The 20713-nt window shown below is 46.1% G+C and overlaps 1 protein-coding gene across 1 annotated transcript; it reads right to left on the bottom strand.

Annotated features, from left to right (window-relative positions):
* Positions 1-14881: 14881 nt before the first annotated feature.
* LOC127308818 (probable metal-nicotianamine transporter YSL7) lies at positions 14882-17469 on the bottom strand. Its single transcript, XM_051339722.2, has one exon. It carries the CDS (start codon positions 17318-17320, stop codon positions 15230-15232), a length of 2091 nt encoding a protein of 696 aa, XP_051195682.1. The 5' UTR covers positions 17321-17469; the 3' UTR covers positions 14882-15229.
* Between the last annotated feature and the right edge of the window lie 3244 nt (positions 17470-20713).

Consider the following 20713-nt stretch of genomic DNA (forward strand, 5'->3'; position numbering starts at 1 on the left):
TGTACGCAACTTTTATTAAATTTGAGCATTTTCATTTGAGCAAGTCTGGTGCCTCTTAGAAATTCGTCTTTACGGACTGTTCTGTTTTGACAGATTCTGCCTTTTATTTCGCATTGCCTCTTTTGCTATGTTGAATGGATTTCTTTATTCCATTAACTTCCAGTAGCTTTGTGCAATGTCCAGAAGTGTTAAGAATGATTGTGTCACCTCTGAACATGTGAATTTTTGATTATGCACTAACCCTCTAATGAGTTTGTTTTGAGTTGGGTGTGGAGGAAGTTTTCAAGGGTCAAGAGAGGAGGATGATATACTACGATCAAGAAGAGTGAAAAGTCTAAGCTTGGGGATTCCCCGGTGGTTCATCCCTGCATATTTCAAGAAGACTCAAGCATCTAAGCTTGGGCATGCCCAAGGTATCCCCTTCTTTATCGACAACATTATCAGGTTCCTCTAGTGAAACTATATTTTTATTCGGTCACATCTTATGTACTTTACTTGGAGCGTCTGTATGTTTTTGTTTTTGTTTTTGTTTGAATAAATTCTTGTGTGGGAGAGAGACACGCGCTCCGCTGGTTCATATGAACACATGTGTTCTTAGCTTTACTTTTAATGTTCATGGCGAAGGTTGAAACTGCTTCGTTAATTGTTATATGGTTTGAAACGGGAAATGCTACATGTAGTAATTGGTATGATGTCTTGAGTAACTTGATACTTGGTAATTGTTATGCTCATGATTAAGCTCTTGCATCATATACTTTGCACCTATTAGTGAAGAAATACATAGAGCTTGCTTAAATTTGGTTTGCATGATTGGTCTCTCTAAGGTCTAGATATTTTCTAGTAAAGTGTTTGAACAACAAGGAAGACAATGTATAGTCTTATAATGCTTGCAATATGTTCTTATGTGAGTTTTGTTGTACTAGTTCATACTTGTGTTTGCTTCAAATAACCTTGCTAGCCTAAACCTTGTATTGAGAGGGAATACTTCTCATGCATCCAAAATCCTTGAGCCAAAAACTATGCCACTTGTGTCCACCATACCTACCTACTACATGGTATTTCTCCGCAATTCCAAAGTAAATTGCTTGAGTGCTACCTTTAAATTTCTATCCTTTGTCTTTACAATATATAGCTCATGGGACAAATAGCCTAAAAACTATTGTGGTATTGAATACGTACTTATGCATTTTATCTCTTATTAAGTTGCTTGTTGTGCGATAACCATGTTCCTGGGGACGCCATCAACTACCCTTTGTTGAATATCATGTGAGTTGCTATGCATGTTCGTCTTGTCTGAAGTAAGGGCGATTTACCATGAGTTGAATGGTTTGAGCATGCATATTGTTAGAGAAGAACATTGGGCCGCTAACTAAAGCCATGATCCATGGTGGAAGTTTCAGTTTTGGACAACAATCCTCAATCTCTTATGAGAATATTATTTGTTGCTAAATGCTTATGCATTAAAGAGGAGTCCATTATCTGTTGTCTATGTTGTCCCGGTATGGATGTCTAAGTTGAGAATAATCAAAAGCGAGAAAACCAATGCGAGCTTTCTCCTTAGACCTTTGTACAGGCGGCATAGAGGTACCCCTTTGTGATACTTGGTTAAAACATATGTATTGCGATGATAATCCAGGTAATCCGAGATAATTAGGACAAGGTGCGGGCACTATTGGTATACTATGCATGAGGCTTGCAACTTGTAGGATATAATTTACATGATACATATGCTTTATTACTACCGTTGACAAAATTGTTTCTTGTTTTCAAAATCAAAGCTCTAGCACAAATATAGCAATCAATGCTTCCCTCTGCGAAGGGCCATTCTTTTACTTTTATGTTGAGTCAGTTCACCTACTTCTTTCTGTCTTAGAAGCAAACACTTGTGTTAACTGTGCATTGATTCTTACATACTTGCTTATTGCACTTGTTATATTACTTTATGTTGACGACTATCCATGAGATATACATATTACAAGTTGAAAGCAACCGCTGAAACTTAATCTTCCTTTGTGTTGCTTCAATGCCTTTACTTTGAATTTATTGCTTTATGAGTTAACTCTTGTGCAAGACTTATTGATGCTTGTCTTGAAAGTACTATTCATGAAAAGTCTTTGCTATATGATTCAGTTGTTTAATCATTGTCTTTACCATTGTCTTGAATCGCTGCATTCATCTCATACACTTTACAATAGTATGATTAAGATTATGTTGGTAGCATGTCACTTCAGAAATTATCTTCATCATCGTTTACCTACTCGAGGACGAGTAGGAACTAAGCTTGGGGATGCTGATACGTCTCCGACGTATCGATAATTTATTATGTTCCATGCTTGTTTTATGACATTACCTACATGTTTTATACATACTTTATGATGATTTTATGCGTTTTCCGGAACTAACCTATTGACGAGATGCCGAAGTGCCAGTTCCTGTTTTCTGCTGTTTTTTGTTTCAGAAATCCTAGTTAGGAAATATTCTCGGAATTGGACGAAATCAACGCCCAAGATCTTAAAATCCCACGAAGCTTCCAGAACACCCGAGAGCCGCCAGAGGGGACCTCTGGGGGCCCCACACACCAGGCTGGCGCGGCCAGGGGGTAGGCCGCGCCCCCCTACTGTGTCACCGCCTCGTTAGCCCTCCAACTCCGCCTCTTCGCCTATATAAAGGTCCCTGACCTAAAACATCGATACGAAAAAGCCACGGTACGAGAAACCTTCCAGAGCCGCCTCCATCGCGAAGCCAAGATCTGGGGGACAGGAGTTTCTGTTCCGGCACGCCGCCGGGACGGGGAAGTGCCCCCGGAAGGCTTCTCCATCGACACCACCGCCATCTTCATCAACGCTGCTGTCTCCCATTAGGAGGGAGTAGTTCTCCATCGAGGCTAAGGGCTGTACCGGTAGCTATGTGGTTAATCTCTCTCCCTATGTACTTCAATACAATGATCTCATGAGCTGCCTTACATGATTGAGATCCATATGATGATGCTTGTAATCTAGATGTCGTTTTGCTAGTCAAGTGAATTTTACTTATGTGATCTCTGGAGACTCCTTGTCCCACGTGTGTAAAGGTGACAGTGTGTGCACCGTGTGGGTCTCTTAGGCTATATTTCACAGAATACTTATTCACTGTTATGGATAGCATAGTGAAGTGCTTATTTATATCCCTTTATGATTGCAATGTGTTTTGTATCACTATTTATCTATGTGCTACTCTAGTGATGTTATTAAAGTAGTCTATTCCTCCTGCACGGTGTAATGGTGACAGTGTGTGCATCGTGTAGTACTTGGCGTAGGTTATGATTATGATCTCTTGTAGATTATGAAGTTAATTATTGCTATGATAGTATTGATGTGATCTATGCCTCCTTCATAGTGTGATGGTGACAGTGTGCGTGCTATGTTAGTACTTGGTGTAATTGCAATGATCTATCATGCACACTAAGGTTATTTAAATATGAATATCGAATATTGTGGAGCTTGTTAACTCCGGCATTGAGGGTTCGTGTAATCCTACACAATTAGTGGTGTTCATCATCCAACAACAGAGTGTAGAGTGGTTTTATTATGTGATCAATGTTGAGAGTGTCCACTAGTGAAAGTATAATCCCTAGGCCTTGTTCCCAAATACTGAAATCGCTGCTTGTTTATCGTTTTATCGCATCTGTCGCCTGCAATATTCCCACCATCAACCACACGCCGGTTGTAGCATCAAGTATTTTCTGGCGCCAAGTATCGCTGCTCATATATTCATACCACCTGTATTTCACTATCTCTTCGCCGAACTAGTGCACCTATACATCTGACAAGTGTATTAGGTGTGTTGGGGACACAAGAGACTTCTTGCTTTGTGGTTGCAGGGTTGCTCGAGAGGGATATCTTTGACCTCTTCCTCCCTAAGTTCGATAAACCTTGGGTGATCCACTTAAGGGAAAACTTGTTGCTGTTCTACAAACCTCTGCTCTTGGAGGACCAACACTGTCTACAGGAAAAGAAGCGTGAGTAGACATCACCAGTCTCCCCAAGCCCTTCCTTTTGTGGATCTTTTGTTGCTTGCGCGACAAAATCAACAAGAGGAAGGGGGTTAGCTTTTGGTGGGGGATCCTCGGCACTTGCATTAGGATTAGCGATGGGGTTTGGTTTTTGTGCAACCAACTCCATCATCATCGCCTTCATTTGGGCAATGATGGATGACTCCAATTTCTTGAGGTCATCCAACGTAGCCGTTGTGGAATCAATGGGAGATGATGGAGCGGGTGGCACAAGGGAAGGTGACCCATTCTTATCCGCCTCTTGTTCGGCCATTTCTTAGGCGGTAAAGCCCGAGCAAGAAAACCTTGCTCTGATACCACTTCAATGGATCATAGCGAATAAGAGGGGGGGGGGTGAATGGCGCTACGACAAGTTTTAGTCTTTTTCAATTTTTATGCAACAGAAGGTAAAGGTGTGAACTTTAGCGATAGGGGTGATCCTACAATGATTCTAGGACAAGGGCAACAAGTAAAGGAATCAACAAGATAGCAAGAGTAAGGAGCAAGACAACCGGGGGCGCGGAGGCGAGGCGAGGTTTGTTTCCCGCAGTTCCTTCCACAATAGGAAGTACGTCTGCGTTGAGGAGGTGCTAGTCTCACACAAGAGACTAGATGGCCACACCACGAAGGAAGGCCTCACCTTCTTCCTCGAGAGAGCTCCACGAAGGTGCTCTCCCTCTTCCACTAAGGCACCGGTCGAGGCGGTGATTCCTTCACAAGGTTGGGGCGAGCTCCACACACAAGGATGCTCCCAACACCCTATGGAGCTAGTACATCACCAAGCTAGCCTCCATAGCTGCACATCTCCAATGCTCCACCATAGGAACCTGATACGTCTCCGACGTATCGATAATTTCTTATGTTCCATGCCACATTATTGATGATATCTACATGTTTTATGCACACTTTATATCGTTTTTATGCGTTTTCCGGAACTAACCTATTGACGAGATGCCGAAGGGCCGCTTCTGTTTCTGTTTTTTGGTTTCAGAAATCCTAGTAAGGAAATATTCTCGGAATCGGACGAAATCAACGCCCAGCATCTTAGAATCCCCGGAAGCATCCAGAACACCCGAGAGTCGCCAGAGTGGACCCACATGGGCCCCAGGAGGTAGGCCGGCGCGGCCCAGGCCCTGGCCGCGCCGCCCTATCGTGTCACCGCCTCTTCGACCCTCTGACGCCGCCTCTTCGCCTATATAAAGGTCCTCGACCTAAAACCTCGATACGAAAAAGCCACGGTACGAGAAACCATCCAGAGCCGCCGCCATCGCGAAGCCAAGATCTGGGGGACAGGAGTCTCTGTTCCGACACGCCGTCGGGACGGGGAAGTGCCCCCGGAAGGCTTCTCCATCGACACCGCTGCCATCTCCACCGCCATCTTCATCACCGCTGCTGTCTCCCATGAGGAGGGAGTAGTTCTCCATCGAGGCTAAGGGCTGTACCGGTAGCTATGTGGTTAATCTCTCTCTTATGTACTTCAATACAATGATCTCATGAGCTGCCTTACATGATTGAGATTCATATGAGCTTTGTATCACAATTCATCTATGTGCTACTCTAGTGATGTTATTAAAGTACTCTATTCCTCCTGCATGGTGTAAAGGTGGCAGTGTGTGCATCATGTAGTACTTGGCGTAGTTTATGATTGTGATCTCTTGTAGATTATGAAGTTAACTATTACTATGATGGTATTGATGTGATCTATTTGGTTATGTTGATCTATCTTGCACTCTAAGGTTATTTAAATATGAACATTGAATATCGTGGAGCTTGTTAACTCCGGCATTGAGGGTTCGTGTAATCCTACGCAATTAGTGGTGTTCATCATCCAACAAGAGGGTGTAGAGTCTAGCATCTATCTATTTATTCTGCTATGTGATCAATGTTGAGAGTGTCCACTAGTGAAAGTATGATCCCTAGGCCTTATTCCTAAATACTGCTATCGCTGCTTGTTTACTGTTTTACTGCATCTCTACTGTCCGCAATATTACCACCATCAACCACACGCCAGCAAGCACTTTTCTGGCGCCGTTACTGCTGCTCATACTTATTCATACCACCTGTATTTCACTATCTCTTTGCCGAACTAGTGCACCTATTAGGTGTGTTGGGGACACAAGAGACTTCTTGCTTTGTGGTTGCAGGGTTGCATGAGAGGGATATCTTTGACCTCTTCCTCCCTGAGATCGATAAACCTTGGGTGATCCACTTAAGGGAAACTTGTCACTGTTCTACAAACCTCGCTCTTGGAGGCCCAACACTGTCTACAAGAATAGAAGCTCCCGTAGACATCAAGCACTTTTCTGGCGCCGTTGCCGGGAGGAAAGGTAAAAGGCACTCATACTCCGGTTCCTGTGTAATGCATTTTCTCTGGCGCCATTGTGTGTGTGCTCGAAGCTATTTCCTTTAGATCCTGCAATTGCATCTTTTTGTTTCATGTTTACACTAGTTAGGCATAATGGAAAACAACAAAAATATGAGAGATCTTTATGAACTTTATCTTGAATTAGGACATGATGTGTTTGAAGAGAGAATTAAAAAACCCATGGAACTTTATATGCATGCTAATGGGAATGTTATTAATATGAATGCTTTGAACACTATTGTTGCTAATGCTATGGAAAATTCTAAGCTTGGGGGAGCTGGTTTTGATGAGCATGATCTTTTTAGTCCCCCAAGCATTGAGGAGAAAATTTACTTTGATGATACTTTGCCTCCTATTTATGATGATTATAATGATAGTAGCCTTTTGGTACCGCCTGTTATGGAGGATAAATTTGATTATGATTACAATATGCCTCCTACACTTGATGAGAATAATAATGATAGCTACTTTGTTGAATTTGCTCCCACTACAACTAATAAAATTGATTATGCTTATGTGGAGAGTAATAATTTTATGCATGAGACTCATGATAAGAATGCTTTATGTGATAGTTATATTGTTGTGTTTGCTCATGTTGCTACTGAAAGGTATTACGAGAGAGGAAAATATGGTTGTAGAAATTTTCATGTTACTAAAATGCCTCTCTATGTGCTGAAATTTTTGAAGCTACACTTGTTCTATCTTCCTATGCTTGTTACTTTGCTCTTCATGAACTTGTTTATTTACAAAACTCCTATGCATATGAAGCATGTTAGACTTAAATTTGTTTTGAATTTGCTTCCTGATGCTCTCTTTTTGCTTCAAATACTATTTCTTGAGAGTGCATCATTGAAATTGCTGAGCCCATCTTAATGGCTATAAAGAAAGAACTTCTTGGGAGATAACCCATGTGTTTATTTTGCTACAGTACTTTTATTTTGTATTTGAGTCTTGGAAGTTGTTACTACTGTAGCAACCTCTCCTTATCTTATTTTGTTGCATTGTTGTGCCAAGTAAAGTCTTTGGTAGAAAGGTTCATACTAGATTTGGATTACTGCGCAGAAACAGATTTCTTTGCTGTCACGAATCTGGGTCCAATTCTCTGTAGGTAACTCAGAAAATTATGCCAATTTACGTGAGTGATCCTCAGATATGTACGCAACTTTCATTCAATTTGAGCATTTTCATTTGAGCAAGTCTGGTGCCTCAATAAAATTCGTCTTTACGGACTGTTCTGTTTTGACAGATTCTGCCTTTTATTTCGCATTGCTTCTTTTGCTATGTTGGATGGATTTCTTTGTTCCATTAACTTCCAGTAGCTTTGAGCAATGTCCAGAAGTGTTAAGAATGATTGTGTCACCTCTGAACATGTGAGTTTTTGATTATGCACTAACCCTCTAATGAGTTTGTTTCGAGTTTGGTGTGGAGGAAGTTTTCAAGGGTCAAGAGAGGAGGATGATATACTATGATCAAGGAGAGTGAAAACTCTAAGCTTGGGGATGCCCCGGTGGTTCATCCCTGCATATTTCAAGAATACTCAAGCGTCTAAGCTTGGGGATGCCCAAGGCATCCCCTTCTTCATCGACAAATTATCAGGTTCCTTTTCTTGAAACTATATTTTTATTCGGTCACATCTTATGTACTTTACTTGGAGCGTCTGTGTGCTTTTGTTTTTGCTTTTGTTTGAATAAATGCTTGTGTGGGAGAGAGACACGCTCCGCTGGTTCATATGAACACATATGTCCTTAGGCTTTACTCATAGTATTCATGGCGAAGTTTCTTCTTCGTTAAATTGTTATATGGTTGGCATTGGAAAATGATACATGTAGTAATTGCTAAAATGTCTTGAATAATTTGATACTTGGCAATTGTTGTGCTCATGTTTAAGCTCTTGCATCATATACTTTGCACCTATTAATGAAGAAATACATAGAGCTTGCTAAAATTTGGTTTGCATAATTGGTCTCTCTAAGGTCTAGATAATTTCTAGTATTGAGTTTGAACAACAAGGAAGACGGTGTAGAGTCTTATAATGTTTACAATATGTCTTTTATGTGAGTTTTGCTGCACCGGTTCATCCTTGTGTTTGTTTCAAATAACCTTGCTAGCCTAAACCTTGTATCGAGAGGGAATACTTCTCATGCATCCAAATCCTTGAGCCAACCACTATGCCATTTGTGTCCACCATAACTACCTACTACATGGTATTTCTCCGCCATTCCAAAGTAAATTGCTTGAGTGCTACCTTTAAAATTTCTATCCTCTACCTTTACAATATATAGCTCATGGGACAAATAGCCTAAAAACTACTGTGGTATTGAATATGTACTTATGCACTTTATCTCTTATTAAGTTGCTTGTTGTGCGATAACCATGTTCCTGGGGACGCCATCAACTACTCTTTGTTGAATATCATGTGAGTTGCTATGCATGTCCGTCTTGTCTGAAGTAAGGGAGATTTACCACTAAAATGGTTAGAGCATTGCATAATGTTAGAGAAGAACATTGGGCCGCTAACTAAAGCCATGATCCATGGTGGAAGTTTCAGTTTTGGACAAATATCCTCAATCTCATATGAGAAAATTAATTGTTGCTACATGCTTATGCATAAAAGAGGAGTCCATTATCTGTTGTCTATGTTGTCCCGGTATGGATGTCTAAGTTGAGAATAATCAATAGCGAGAAATCCGATGCGAGCTTTCTCCTTAGACCTTTGTACAAAGTGCATAGAGGTACCCCTTTGTGACACTTGGTTAAAACATGTGCATTGCAATGATAATCCAGGTAATCCGAGCTAATTAGGACAAGGTGCGGGCACTATTAGTATACTATGCATGAGGCTTGCAACTTGTAGGATATAATTTACATGATACATATGCTTTATTACTACCGTTGACAAAATTGTTTCTTGCTTTCAAAACCAAAGCTCTAGCACAAATATAGCAATCAATGCTTCCCTCTGCGAAGGGCCTTTTCTTTTACTTTTATGTTGAGTCAGTTTACCTATTTCTCTCCATCTTAAGAAGCAAACACTTGTGTGAACTGTGCATTGATTCCTACATACTTGCATATTGCACTTGTTATATTACTTTGAATTGACAACTATCCATGAGATATACATGTTACAAGTTGAAAGCAACCGCTGAAACTTAATCTTCCTTTGTGTTGCTTCAATACCTCTACTATGAATTATTGCTTTATGAGTTAACTCTTATGCAAGACTTATTGATGCTTGTCTTGAAGTACTATTCATGAAAAGTCTTTGCTATATGATTCATTTGTTTACTCATGTCATTTACATTGTTTTGATCGCTGCATTCATTACATATGCTTACAATAGTATGATCAAGGTTATGATGGCATGTCATTCCAGAAATTATCTTTGTTATCGTTTACCTGCTCGGGACGAGCAGAAACTAAGCTTGGGGATGTTGATACGTCTCCGACGTATCGATAATTTCTTATGTTCCATGCCACATTATTGATGATATCTACATGTTTTATGCACACTTTATATCATTTTTATGCGTTTTCCGGAACTAACCTATTGACGAGATGCCGAAGGGCCAGTTCCTGTTTTCTGCTGTTTTTGGTTTCAGAAATCCTAGTAAGGAAATATTCTCGGAATCGGACGAAATCAACGCCCAGCATCTTAGAATCCCCGGAAGCATCCAGAACACCCGAGAGTCGCCAGAGTGGACCCACATGGGCCCCAGGAGGTAGGCCGGCGCGGCCCAGGCCCTGGCCGCGCCGCCCTATCGTGTCACCGCCTCTTCGACCCTCTGACGCCGCCTCTTCGCCTATATAAAGGTCCTCGATCTAAAACCTCGATACGAAAAAGCCACGGTACGAGAAACCATCCAGAGCCGCCGCCATCGCGAAGCCAAGATCTGGGGGACAGGAGTCTCTGTTCCGACACGCCGCCGGGACGGGGAAGTGCCCCCGGAAGGCTTCTCCATCGACACCGCTGCCATCTCCACCGCCATCTTCATCACCGCTGCTGTCTCCCATGAGGAGGGAGTAGTTCTCCATCGAGGCTAAGGGCTGCACCGGTAGCTATGTGGTTAATCTCTCTCTTATGTACTTCAATACAATGATCTCATGAGCTGCCTTACATGATTGAGATTCATATGAGCTTTGTATCACAATTCATCTATGTGCTACTCTAGTGATGTTATTAAAGTACTCTATTCCTCCTGCATGGTGTAAAGGTGGCAGTGTGTGCATCATGTAGTACTTGACGTAGTTTATGATTGTGATCTCTTGTAGATTATGAAGTTAACTATTACTATGATGGTATTGATGTGATCTATTTGGTTATGTTGATCTATCTTGCACTCTAAGGTTATTTAAATATGAACATTGAATATTGTGGAGCTTGTTAACTCCGGCATTGAGGGTTCGTGTAATCCTACGCAATTAGTGGTGTTCATCATCCAACAAGAGGGTGTAGAGTCTAGCATCTATCTATTTATTCTGCTATGTGATCAATGTTGAGAGTGTCCACTAGTGAAAGTATGATCCCTAGGCCTTATTCCTAAATACTGCTATCGTTGCTTGTTTACTGTTTTACTGCATCTCTACTGTCCGCAATATTACCACCATCAACCACACGCCAGCAAGCACTTTTCTGGCGCCGTTACTGCTGCTCATACTTATTCATACCACCTGTATTTCACTATCTCTTCGCCGAACTAGTGCACCTATTAGGTGTGTTGGGGACACAAGAGACTTCTTGATTTGTGGTTGCAGGGTTGCATGAGAGGGATATCTTTGACCTCTTCCTCCCTGAGATCGATAAACCTTGGGTGATCCACTTAAGGGAAACTTGTTGCTGTTCTACAAACCTCTGCTCTTGGAGGCCCAACACTGTCTACAAGAATAGAAGCTCCTGTAGACATCAGAACCCTTCTCCAATGCTCCACCATAGGAACCCTACCACCAAGATCCACTAAGGAATAGCTAGTATTGGTGAAATCTCTCTTGGTAGAACTATAGATCGGGGTCTCCTCCACCACTACTCAAAGTTTGGGCAAGATTGGTTGGATGGTGAAGGAGATCCTCAAGGATTAAGCTCAGCAACAATGGAGGAGAGAGAGAGGGAAGAGATAAAATCGTGTTGGGGAAGAAGGAGCCCTTAAATAGGCTCCTCCAAATCCAACCGTTATGTCCAGTTTTTGCCTAAGCGGTACTACCGCTTCTGGGAAGCGGTACTACCGCTCTGAGTTCGAATTCCCCCAGATCTGGTCCACGTGGACGCAGAGCGGTACTACCGCTCGCGGTACCGCTCGAGGTACCGCAACAGGGTCCAAACCTTACTGGACTCGAAGCGGTACCGGAGCGGTACCAGAGCGGTACTGCCGTAACTAGTTACGGTACCTGTGCGGTACCGTGGGCGGTACTACCGCTCGTGAGTGGTATTACCGCTCCAGGTACTGCAGAGGTACCACAACTCGTACTGTGGATCAATTTCAGCGCAGAACTCAGAGCGGTACCGTGGGCGGTACCTATAGGGGTAGCGGTACTACCGCTACAGGTACCGGTAGTACCGGCCTGGCTAAAACTGGTTTTCTCCCCTTTTTCTCTCCAGCCATGTCACCTCGCGATACACACACAAAACCAGAAAAACCTATCAACTACGCTTCAGTCTTCCGATCTTGACGTGTTCAGCGAGGTCACCGTGCACTTGCAAATCTAACAATGATACTCAAGGCACACGGTGAGATTACTCAAGCGTTGTCATCAAACACACAAAACTTGGGTTTAAACTTTGCTCTTACATCTGTACGGAGAGAATCAAGCTGACGCCAAATAGCAGCACTCTGAGTGTAGAACTCATCAATAGTGGAATCACCCTGCTGAAGGGCATGCTCCTGGCGGACCACAGACAGGTAGAGAGCATCCCTAGACGGCTGATAGCGCTGACGAAGAAAAGCCCACTGAGCAGTTGCGTTGGGAAGACCCATAAACTCAGCAGCATACTGAGGCAGAACACTGGAGGTGAGAATAGTAGCAGCACGAGCATCCTAATCTATCCACTGAGTGTACTCGGTCAGATCCAGCCGGTAAGTCGCAACGGCAGTAGAGTGGTCCTGAACCTTCTGGTCATAATCAGCCAGAGCAGTGTCATCAGCACTCTTGGCTGCATCCTTATCCGCCTGAGTAGCATCAGGGGCAAGGGCAACAGGTGGCGGTGCAACAGGCACCGTAGGAGCAATAGGGCGCGGCGGACAGGAGACCTCACCAGAAAGCACACCCCAAAGACGAAGACCGTGCATGTGGACGCGCATGAAGGCAGCGAAATCATGGTAATTCGCGCCATCAAAGATCACCGGGCAGCGAGGGATCGCAACATAGCCCGAGGAAGACATAGCTCTCTCTCTCTCTTCTTTCTTTTTTGCCTTTTTCGTTTTTTTCTTGCAAAACGGATCACGATCTGGTCAACGATGACCAGCCGCCAGCGGGAGATTGCCGGCGATGGAGGCCAAGTCCCGGCGAATCCTGGCGATTCCCGGCGATGGAGGGCAATTGACAGCCCCGTCGACCTTTTCCCGGCAGATCCCGGCGGAATCGGAGGTTCCCGGCGGCAGGCGGAGGCGAGCGGGAGCGGGAGAGGCGAACGGGAGCGACTGCCTGGCGGGCCGAGCGCCGGGCGGAGCAGGAACTGGCGCGCCTGGTGGCGAGCGGCAGATCTCGGGCGGAGTCGGGCGGAGCAGGGACTGGCGCGCCATGGGGAGCGGACGAGGAGCAGCAGAGGAGCGAACGGACGAGCAGCAGATGAGGGTCGAGGACGAGGATCGAGGAAGAGCAGCAGGGGTCGAGGACGAGGAGCGGACGACGCACGAAGACGAACAAGCAACGTCGGCCGGGAAAACTAGAGGATCAATTTTTGCTCTGATACCATGTTAGGGCAATATGCTTGTTGTATTACCAGGGGGTCAAAGGCCACAATGTATAGTACATGTAGAGGTGCACATATGCAGAAAGCCCCCTAACATATGGGGAAACTACACAATATACAGATATATACATCTAACACCCTAAACCATGGATACATTAATTCTTGAGTTTGTGGTCCCTTTCCTTAGCTCAATTACACTTGAAATCAAATTTTTCACAAGATTTATCTTTGTAAAATTTCATGTGTAGAGTGTCTTTGCTATGGGATGGAGATTCTCTTATAGAAGATGGTTGACTCCTGATCTCATCATTCAGGAGGCTGGGTTGCTTCAGCTGATGAATCAAATAAATTTGACTCAGGAAAATGATTATCCTAGATGGAAATGGTCAAAAAACGGCTGCTTTACTGTGAAATCCGTGTACAAACAGATATGTGGGAATGGTAGAGACAGATCCTTTAAGCATCTGTGGAAGAGCAAAATTCCTCTCAAAATCAAAATTTGGCTCTGGTTAATTTGGCATAATGCAATAGCCACCAAGGACAACCTCCTCAAACGCAATTGGTCTGGGAATCCCAACTGCCAGTTTTGCAATGAGCAAGAAACCATCTCTCATCTCTTTTTTGGTTGTTCTGCAGCCAAATTTGTCTGGAGTGCAGTGGCTACTACTGTTAAATCTCCCACTCGACCTGGGAGTTTCTCACAATTCTTTTGGTGGTTTCCCCAATTTGCTTCTGTCAGCCGCAACACCCAGATAGCTGGTTTAGCAGCTATTTGCTGGGCTATCTGGAAAACTAGGAATAAAGCCTGCTTTGAGCAAAAGATGATTAGCTCTCCCTTTGATCTAACCAGCTACGCTGCTGTGTTTATGAATTATTGGGCAGGTTTACATGGAGAACAAGATGCTTCAGATCTTCGTGCTGGTGCAGACGGGCTTTTGCGCCTGGCTGAGGTGGCTGGAGTAAGATCTTCTGGAAACGATGGTCGTGGCGATCTTCTGCGTTTGGAGGATAATAGAACTGGAGAAGATGCAAATGATGATGATGCTGCCTGATTGTTCTGGGATTTATGCTTGTAGTTGTTTCTTTTGAGTAAATTCTTCCCCTTTGGCTGTAGGCAGGGGGTGCTCAGATTGTTAGTCTTTTAAAACTGTTTGTTGGTCCTGTAAATATTCCTCCCTAAAACGCTAGCATTAGGCGGCGATCCTCCGCTTTTGTTTTTGTTGTTCGTGAACACTGGTATATTTTCGTTATCTCCCCCTGATAATGAAAATTCGATCCTTGTTGGATCGTTTGGAAAAAAAAATGTGTAGAGTGTCTTAGCCTACTGTGGAAAACAAACCTTAACGGTGCCAATTCTCGTTAAGTTCTTCGATAATCGCCTATTCACTCCCATTTAGCAGGCGTAGACGGTCTTTCATCGTGCTTAGTTATTTCCCCCGAATGTTTCCTTGGCATAACAACATGCGTGTTACATATCCTGCAAGAAAAACTATTTACTTTGTCAATGTCATGATGTGTCGATATGCTTCTCATTATAATTTGCATAGTGTTCCATATTCAACCAAATTAGATGGCATGATTTCCATTCGGTGTGTAGGTTGATTATCTTGAGATGATAAAGGCATATAGAAGTACATTTGAACTGCAGATCGTGTTTGACCCCTTCTCATGTTTCCTTCGCTAACATGTACTACATGCGTATGTACTTATATACATTTCATCCAGGTTTCTAACTATTATACATTGCATGCTCACCGTTTAAATTCATCGAAAATGACATCTGTCCCGCACGCAGCAACGGGCGGGATTTAATCTAGTTTCCCTCACGACTGAAAACGACATCTACGATCAATCTATGTCTGAACTAGTCAGTCCGTCCGTGCATGGTTAATGTCTTCCCCTACGCGAAGCTAGCACATGTTGCCTTGTGAAGCTATGTTTTCGCGGGCAGTGTCGCCAAGAAGGCATCCAACTTCTCATTGTCACCTCGGGACAAGAACTTGATGCAGATCGGCCCCGTCGCCTTGGTCAGCGTGAGCAACGACGACACGAGCGAGCCGAGCCCATCACCGCAGATGAGCCCAGACGCCACCGCCGACGACAGCATCCGCTCCCCGCGAGGGTCCATGCGCTCCCACATGTACAGCACCACGCTCCCAATGCACATCCCGATCGGCATGTCTGGCGGCACGAAGAAGGCGATGGCCATGGCGACGGTGCTCGGGATATACCGCCGCATGGGCCAGCTCTGTCGGCTGGCCACCTCCCGGATCAGGCACAAGGCCAGCGCGAGAAGGAAGAAGACCTTGGCGAGGAGCATGCTGTGCTTCGGGAGCCCTTCCTGGCCGACGCTCAGCATAGCCATGCCGCGGTACACCCTGGCGTATGGCACGTCGGGGATGTCGCCGCCGGCGGCACCTCCCGTCTTGTACACCTTGTAGAATATCCAGAAGACGGTGGGGTTGATGATGCAGCCGAGGGTGGTGCCAACCAGCTCGCTGATGAGCACGGCGCGCGGCGAGGTGAGCGTGAGGTACCCGGTCTTGAGGTCCTGCATGACATCTCCGCCGTTGGTGAGCGTGCACATCATGATCCCGCACGCGACGAGCCCAGCCACCACGCCGCCGTCCTTGATCCCGACCCACGAGCCGAACACCATCATGGCGATCTTGGCGTAGGTGCTCGACAGGTTCATGTCCGTGATGCCGTAGCCGTAGGCGTTGCAGAAGGTGAAGAGGGGCGCCGTGATGTAGACGAGCGCAACGTGGTAATATTTCAGTTGCCGGTACAGCAGTGGGATTACTAGAGTGGAGACGGCGGCGAGGAGAACGTAGACTCCGATGGTGACCATGTTGGGTATCTGGTCCCTGAGGAACACCTGCGCCCGGCGGCGCTCGTCGAAGCTCTTGGCGGTCGTGGTCTGCTGCTCCATGTCCATGGCCCCGCCGTTGCTTCCGGCGTTCAGGCACTGGAACGGCTGTGTGTTGCCCTGCGACGCCAGCACCGGCGGCTGCTGGCGGCGTTTAGCCATGGTGCGGGACGTCCGGAACATGATGGTGAGGAAGTTGAACAGCCCGTCGGCCAGGATCATCGACACGCCGACGAACACCTTGTATCCCTTGATGCCGCTGAGGCTGCCCTGGCCAATGTTGCGAGGGTACCAGTCGCCCTCCTTGGTCTCGATGTACGGCCAAAGGATCCCCCAGGAGACAAGCGACCCGACGAGCATGGAGATGGTGATCATGTAGGGGCAGATCATGCCGACCCCCACATTGGTCATGGAGAAGTCGAAGAAGAAGCCGTGCCTGTAGGCTTGCATCCCGAACGTGGGGAACACCCTGAAGCCGCAACTCCTCCCGGCGGAGAAGAACCACTGGAAGATGGACCAGACCAAGGACCCTCCGAGGGACCTGAAGAGCATCTCCACCTGGATCTTGGCCTGGGTGGCGCCCTGCGGTGTGTTGAAGCTGTTGATGAGGTGCGCCGTGGCCGTGCCGCTGGGGAACGTCAGCTGGTGCCGGATGACCATCACCTTCCTGAAGGGCATGATGATGAATATGCCGGCGAAGCTCACCAGGAACAGGAACCCCACCATGCGGATGATGCCCGGCTCCTCGATGTTGTTGTCGTGCTTCATGCTGACTCCCGCCGAGCTCCCGCCCATCGCCAGCAGGAAGGTCCCGAACCCGCCCGAGAACGCGATGTTGGTGCAGGCCACCACGCACGTCTGGATCACCGTGTTCTCCTGCCGAGTGAAGGGCAGGTGCGACACCTCCAGGTAGTCCAGCATGCGGATCAGCGCGCGCGACAGGTAGAATCCCAGGAGACACGCCGGGATGCTCAGCGATGGGAGGAACCCCGAGTTGAGGCTGATCTTCATGGCCACCACCGTCAGCGTCACGGCCAGGACGAAGCTCACCGCCAGCGACCGCACCGTGATAGTCTCCGACAAGGACGGCACGGGCTCGGCCTCGTAGGCGCGCTCCGTGGACATGCCTTCCTGGAGATCACACACCGACTCCATTAATTGTTGTTGCGCGCAACGGCCTTCTTCTCATAAGAGATTCAGGGTGGGTGATTCTTCTTTGACCTCTTTCTGTATGCATGCATGCATGCATGCATGCCTCTCGGTTTGTTTGTTACGCAAACCCAAGGCACACGTTGACACAAGCAAGTGATGGCCAGAGAATGAGGAAATGGGGAAGATCGAGCTTGGTGGTTAGGAAGCATTTTCTAAGTATGGTCTACTGCTATATTTTCTCAACTCCAAGTATAGTTTGCTTTTGGTGCCATGTCGAACCAAAACAACAATTGATACATTCATGCAACTAAATAAGGAAAGAACATCCACTCACCACAAATAGCATGTAATTAAAAACGAATTGAATAGCATGCATCTTTTGAGTAGTATTTTCTAGCTGGAACACCTTGCATTCCAGTTACTAAGGTGCAACTAAATGGTGTGCCACTCTGAGAAAACTAGGTTTAGATGAGATTGATTTAGGCTGCTGACATAGGCATCCCAAATGGGCCTGCCGAAGATAGTACCCGGGGTTTACTGAAGGCCCACTACCCGAAGAATAAGAAGATTCGGGAGCCCAAGATATATCAAGGAAAGTCAAGAGTTGTAATAGGAAGTGTTATTTGTAATCTGGCGGGATGAGTTAGAAACCGTTCCGGACTATGTAACTTGTATAGCACGAATCCCTCGGCTCCACCTCCTATATAAAGGGGGAGCCGAGGGACGAAGAGGGAATCGAATCATTATCTGCAAACCCTAGTTTTCATAATCGTCGAGTACTTTTCGGCTGAAACCTTCGAGATCTACTTACCCTCTACTTCCAACTAAACCCTAGCCTACAATCCATAGGCATTGACAAGTTGATACCTTGTCAATTGGCGCCGACCATGGGGACTAGAGGCGTAAGGATCTGATCTCGATGGCACGCTCAAGATCTTCGACATCGTCAACCGCAAGCAACACAATGGATCGAGGTAAACAGATCGCTGCTGGTCTTGTCGATTTTGTTCCTCACCCACCCTCCCATTTGGATGCATATGCGTATCTGGCGGAGCCCATGGAGATGACGTTCGGAAGGTTTCACTTTCGCGTCGAGAAGGAAGGATCGTATCGTGTCGAGATTCCGATTTCGTCGGGATCGTCGGTGGTCGATTCCGATTTTTCAAGCTATGCATCGTCAATCGAGTCAGGAGAAGAAGAAACCTCGGCGACACGTTACGCACTCGAACAAGAGAGAAACTCGACAAGATCTTCAACGACATGTCGTTTGAGTCATCTGCGGACTCATATATAAGCGATGGCTCAAGCGATGTCGACAGTTACGACTTCATCGACAAATCTATCACAGTGGGCAAGGTCTTCATCAATCTCAACGATGATGTCACCAAACCCAACGTAGATCTGAGTACAAAGTATCATCAGATTTATGCCATTGAAGATCAAGAGGAGACATCTGAGGCTTTCGACAGTCTGGGAAATCCATACGTCGATCCCTCCAATCTGCGACAAGGCCTGGGCAACAAATACGTCGGGCCAGAGCCGCGAGATAGAGTTCAACTTTCACAAGCAGCGTGGGACAGAGCCGCGAGAGCTATGAACGGTACAGAACCAATGGCTACCACGGCCACACCAGAGGAATTGCAAGCATATCAATATAGGCTCGCACGAGCTGCGAGGGAATTGGAAAACAGACAAATTGAGTTGAACAGAGAAAGGAAGCGCCTTCGCATCCAGCAGAGAAGGGCAGATCTGAGTCGACAATCTAGAACTTCGGGTGATAGCCACAGGAGGCTCGGAACAGAGGAAGATCAAGGTTACAACACATACCCGAAGCGAAAGAGAGCACTTGGTTCAAAACCTCGACATGTCCTTTATGTCGATAGACACAAGAGGAAACATTATCCCTAAGACACCGAAAGCTGGGTATATGGCGACACAAGCTTTTATCCTCGCGTCTAAACCACCTCCAGGTGATCCAAGGGAAACACTATACAATATGGCGATAGCAGAGTTGGAGCTATGGGGACAGCGTTCGTTTCAACGCCTCCCGAAGGAACAGCAAGGCAAAATAGTCCACGACTGCAGAAGCAACGGCGGCAGCCCCCGAAGGACCAAGTGGAGCAAGAGATACGGTAGCACAAGCAAGAGTCGACAGAGCACGACAAAGCGTAAGGGATCATCGGCAATCTCCGGAGCTTAACGACGAAGATATGTGCGGCTTGCCATGCTTCACGAGGAGAGTCCGAAAAACTCGAGTCCCTTCAGGATTCAAGCTACCCGACAATTTCAAAAAGTTCGACGGCCTTCAAGATCCAGAGGATTGGCTAGTCGACTATCTAGAGACAGTGAAGCTCACGGGAGGAACCAGGGCAACAGCCATGCAAAGCATTCAGGTGCATTTGAGTGGAGCCGCAAGATCGTGGATAAAGAAACTCACTCCGGGATCTATCGACACCGGGAAAGTTTCGAGGACGTGTTCGTCAAGAACTTCAGATCCACGTGCAAAAACCTGCGTCGTTAGAGGAGTTGAGAGCATGTCGACAAAAGCCGGATGAGCCAATGAGAAAGTACATCCAAAGGTGGAATATCATCAAAAATTCAGCAGAAAATATATCCGACGAGAGAGCGATAGATGCGTTTGTCGCAGAGTCGGGCGTGGAGATTTTGTCGAGGATTTGGGAAGGACCAATCCAAAGACAGTATCCGCGTTAATGGAGATAGCAAAGAAAGGGGCAGATGGAGAAGACGCTGTCCACAACAACCGGCACAGGACGCCACAGGAGGACCGTGGGCGAAACTATCAACCGAGGCGAAGATTTCCTCGGCAGCAGAACTACGACGCTCCGGGACAAATTTCGGCAGGTTTTCGGACAAATACAGAGGACGCAACAGAGATGATTACCAGAGAAGCAATGAACAGCGAGGTGATAACAGGGATGATTCACGCAGCAGGCAAAATAGCGGGCCTAGGTTCCCAAGACCTTTCGTGTCCCCTGAAGAGATGATGAATGGACCGTGCCAGATGCACTTTTTCCTCGACAGCAACGGTAAAAGACAGTCAGGGCACTTGCGTAAAGACCGTCGAAATTTTCGTGCAATGTTGCGGTATGCAGAAAACGCTAACGCGGGCAGCACAGAGAAATCCTCGAGAACCTAGAAGCGAGATTCACTTGCCGCCTCCTCCCGCGATCACAGACGACAATCGGCATCGGCTCGTAATAGCGGCAGCACCTGCACCACCACCTTATGTTGATCCTAACTCCAATGGAGCAAAGGTCGATGATTCGAAGGGAAGGCCGTCCAATAGAGCTCGTAAAGTAATCTCACGACGGTGTTTATGGCAGAGAAAATGCCTCCACCAACAGTTGAGTACCTTAATTGGTCGGGACAAGATAT

Source organism: Lolium perenne, chromosome 6 (genome assembly GCF_019359855.2).
Source record: "Lolium perenne isolate Kyuss_39 chromosome 6, Kyuss_2.0, whole genome shotgun sequence".
In the NCBI taxonomy this organism is placed as follows: Eukaryota; Viridiplantae; Streptophyta; class Magnoliopsida; order Poales; family Poaceae; genus Lolium; species Lolium perenne.

Bases quoted from the DNA above. Each gene is read 5' to 3' on its own strand.
- LOC127308818 (XM_051339722.2), bottom strand. From the start codon at position 17,320: ATGGAGTCGGTGTGTGATCTCCAGGAAGGCATGTCCACGGAGCGCGCC.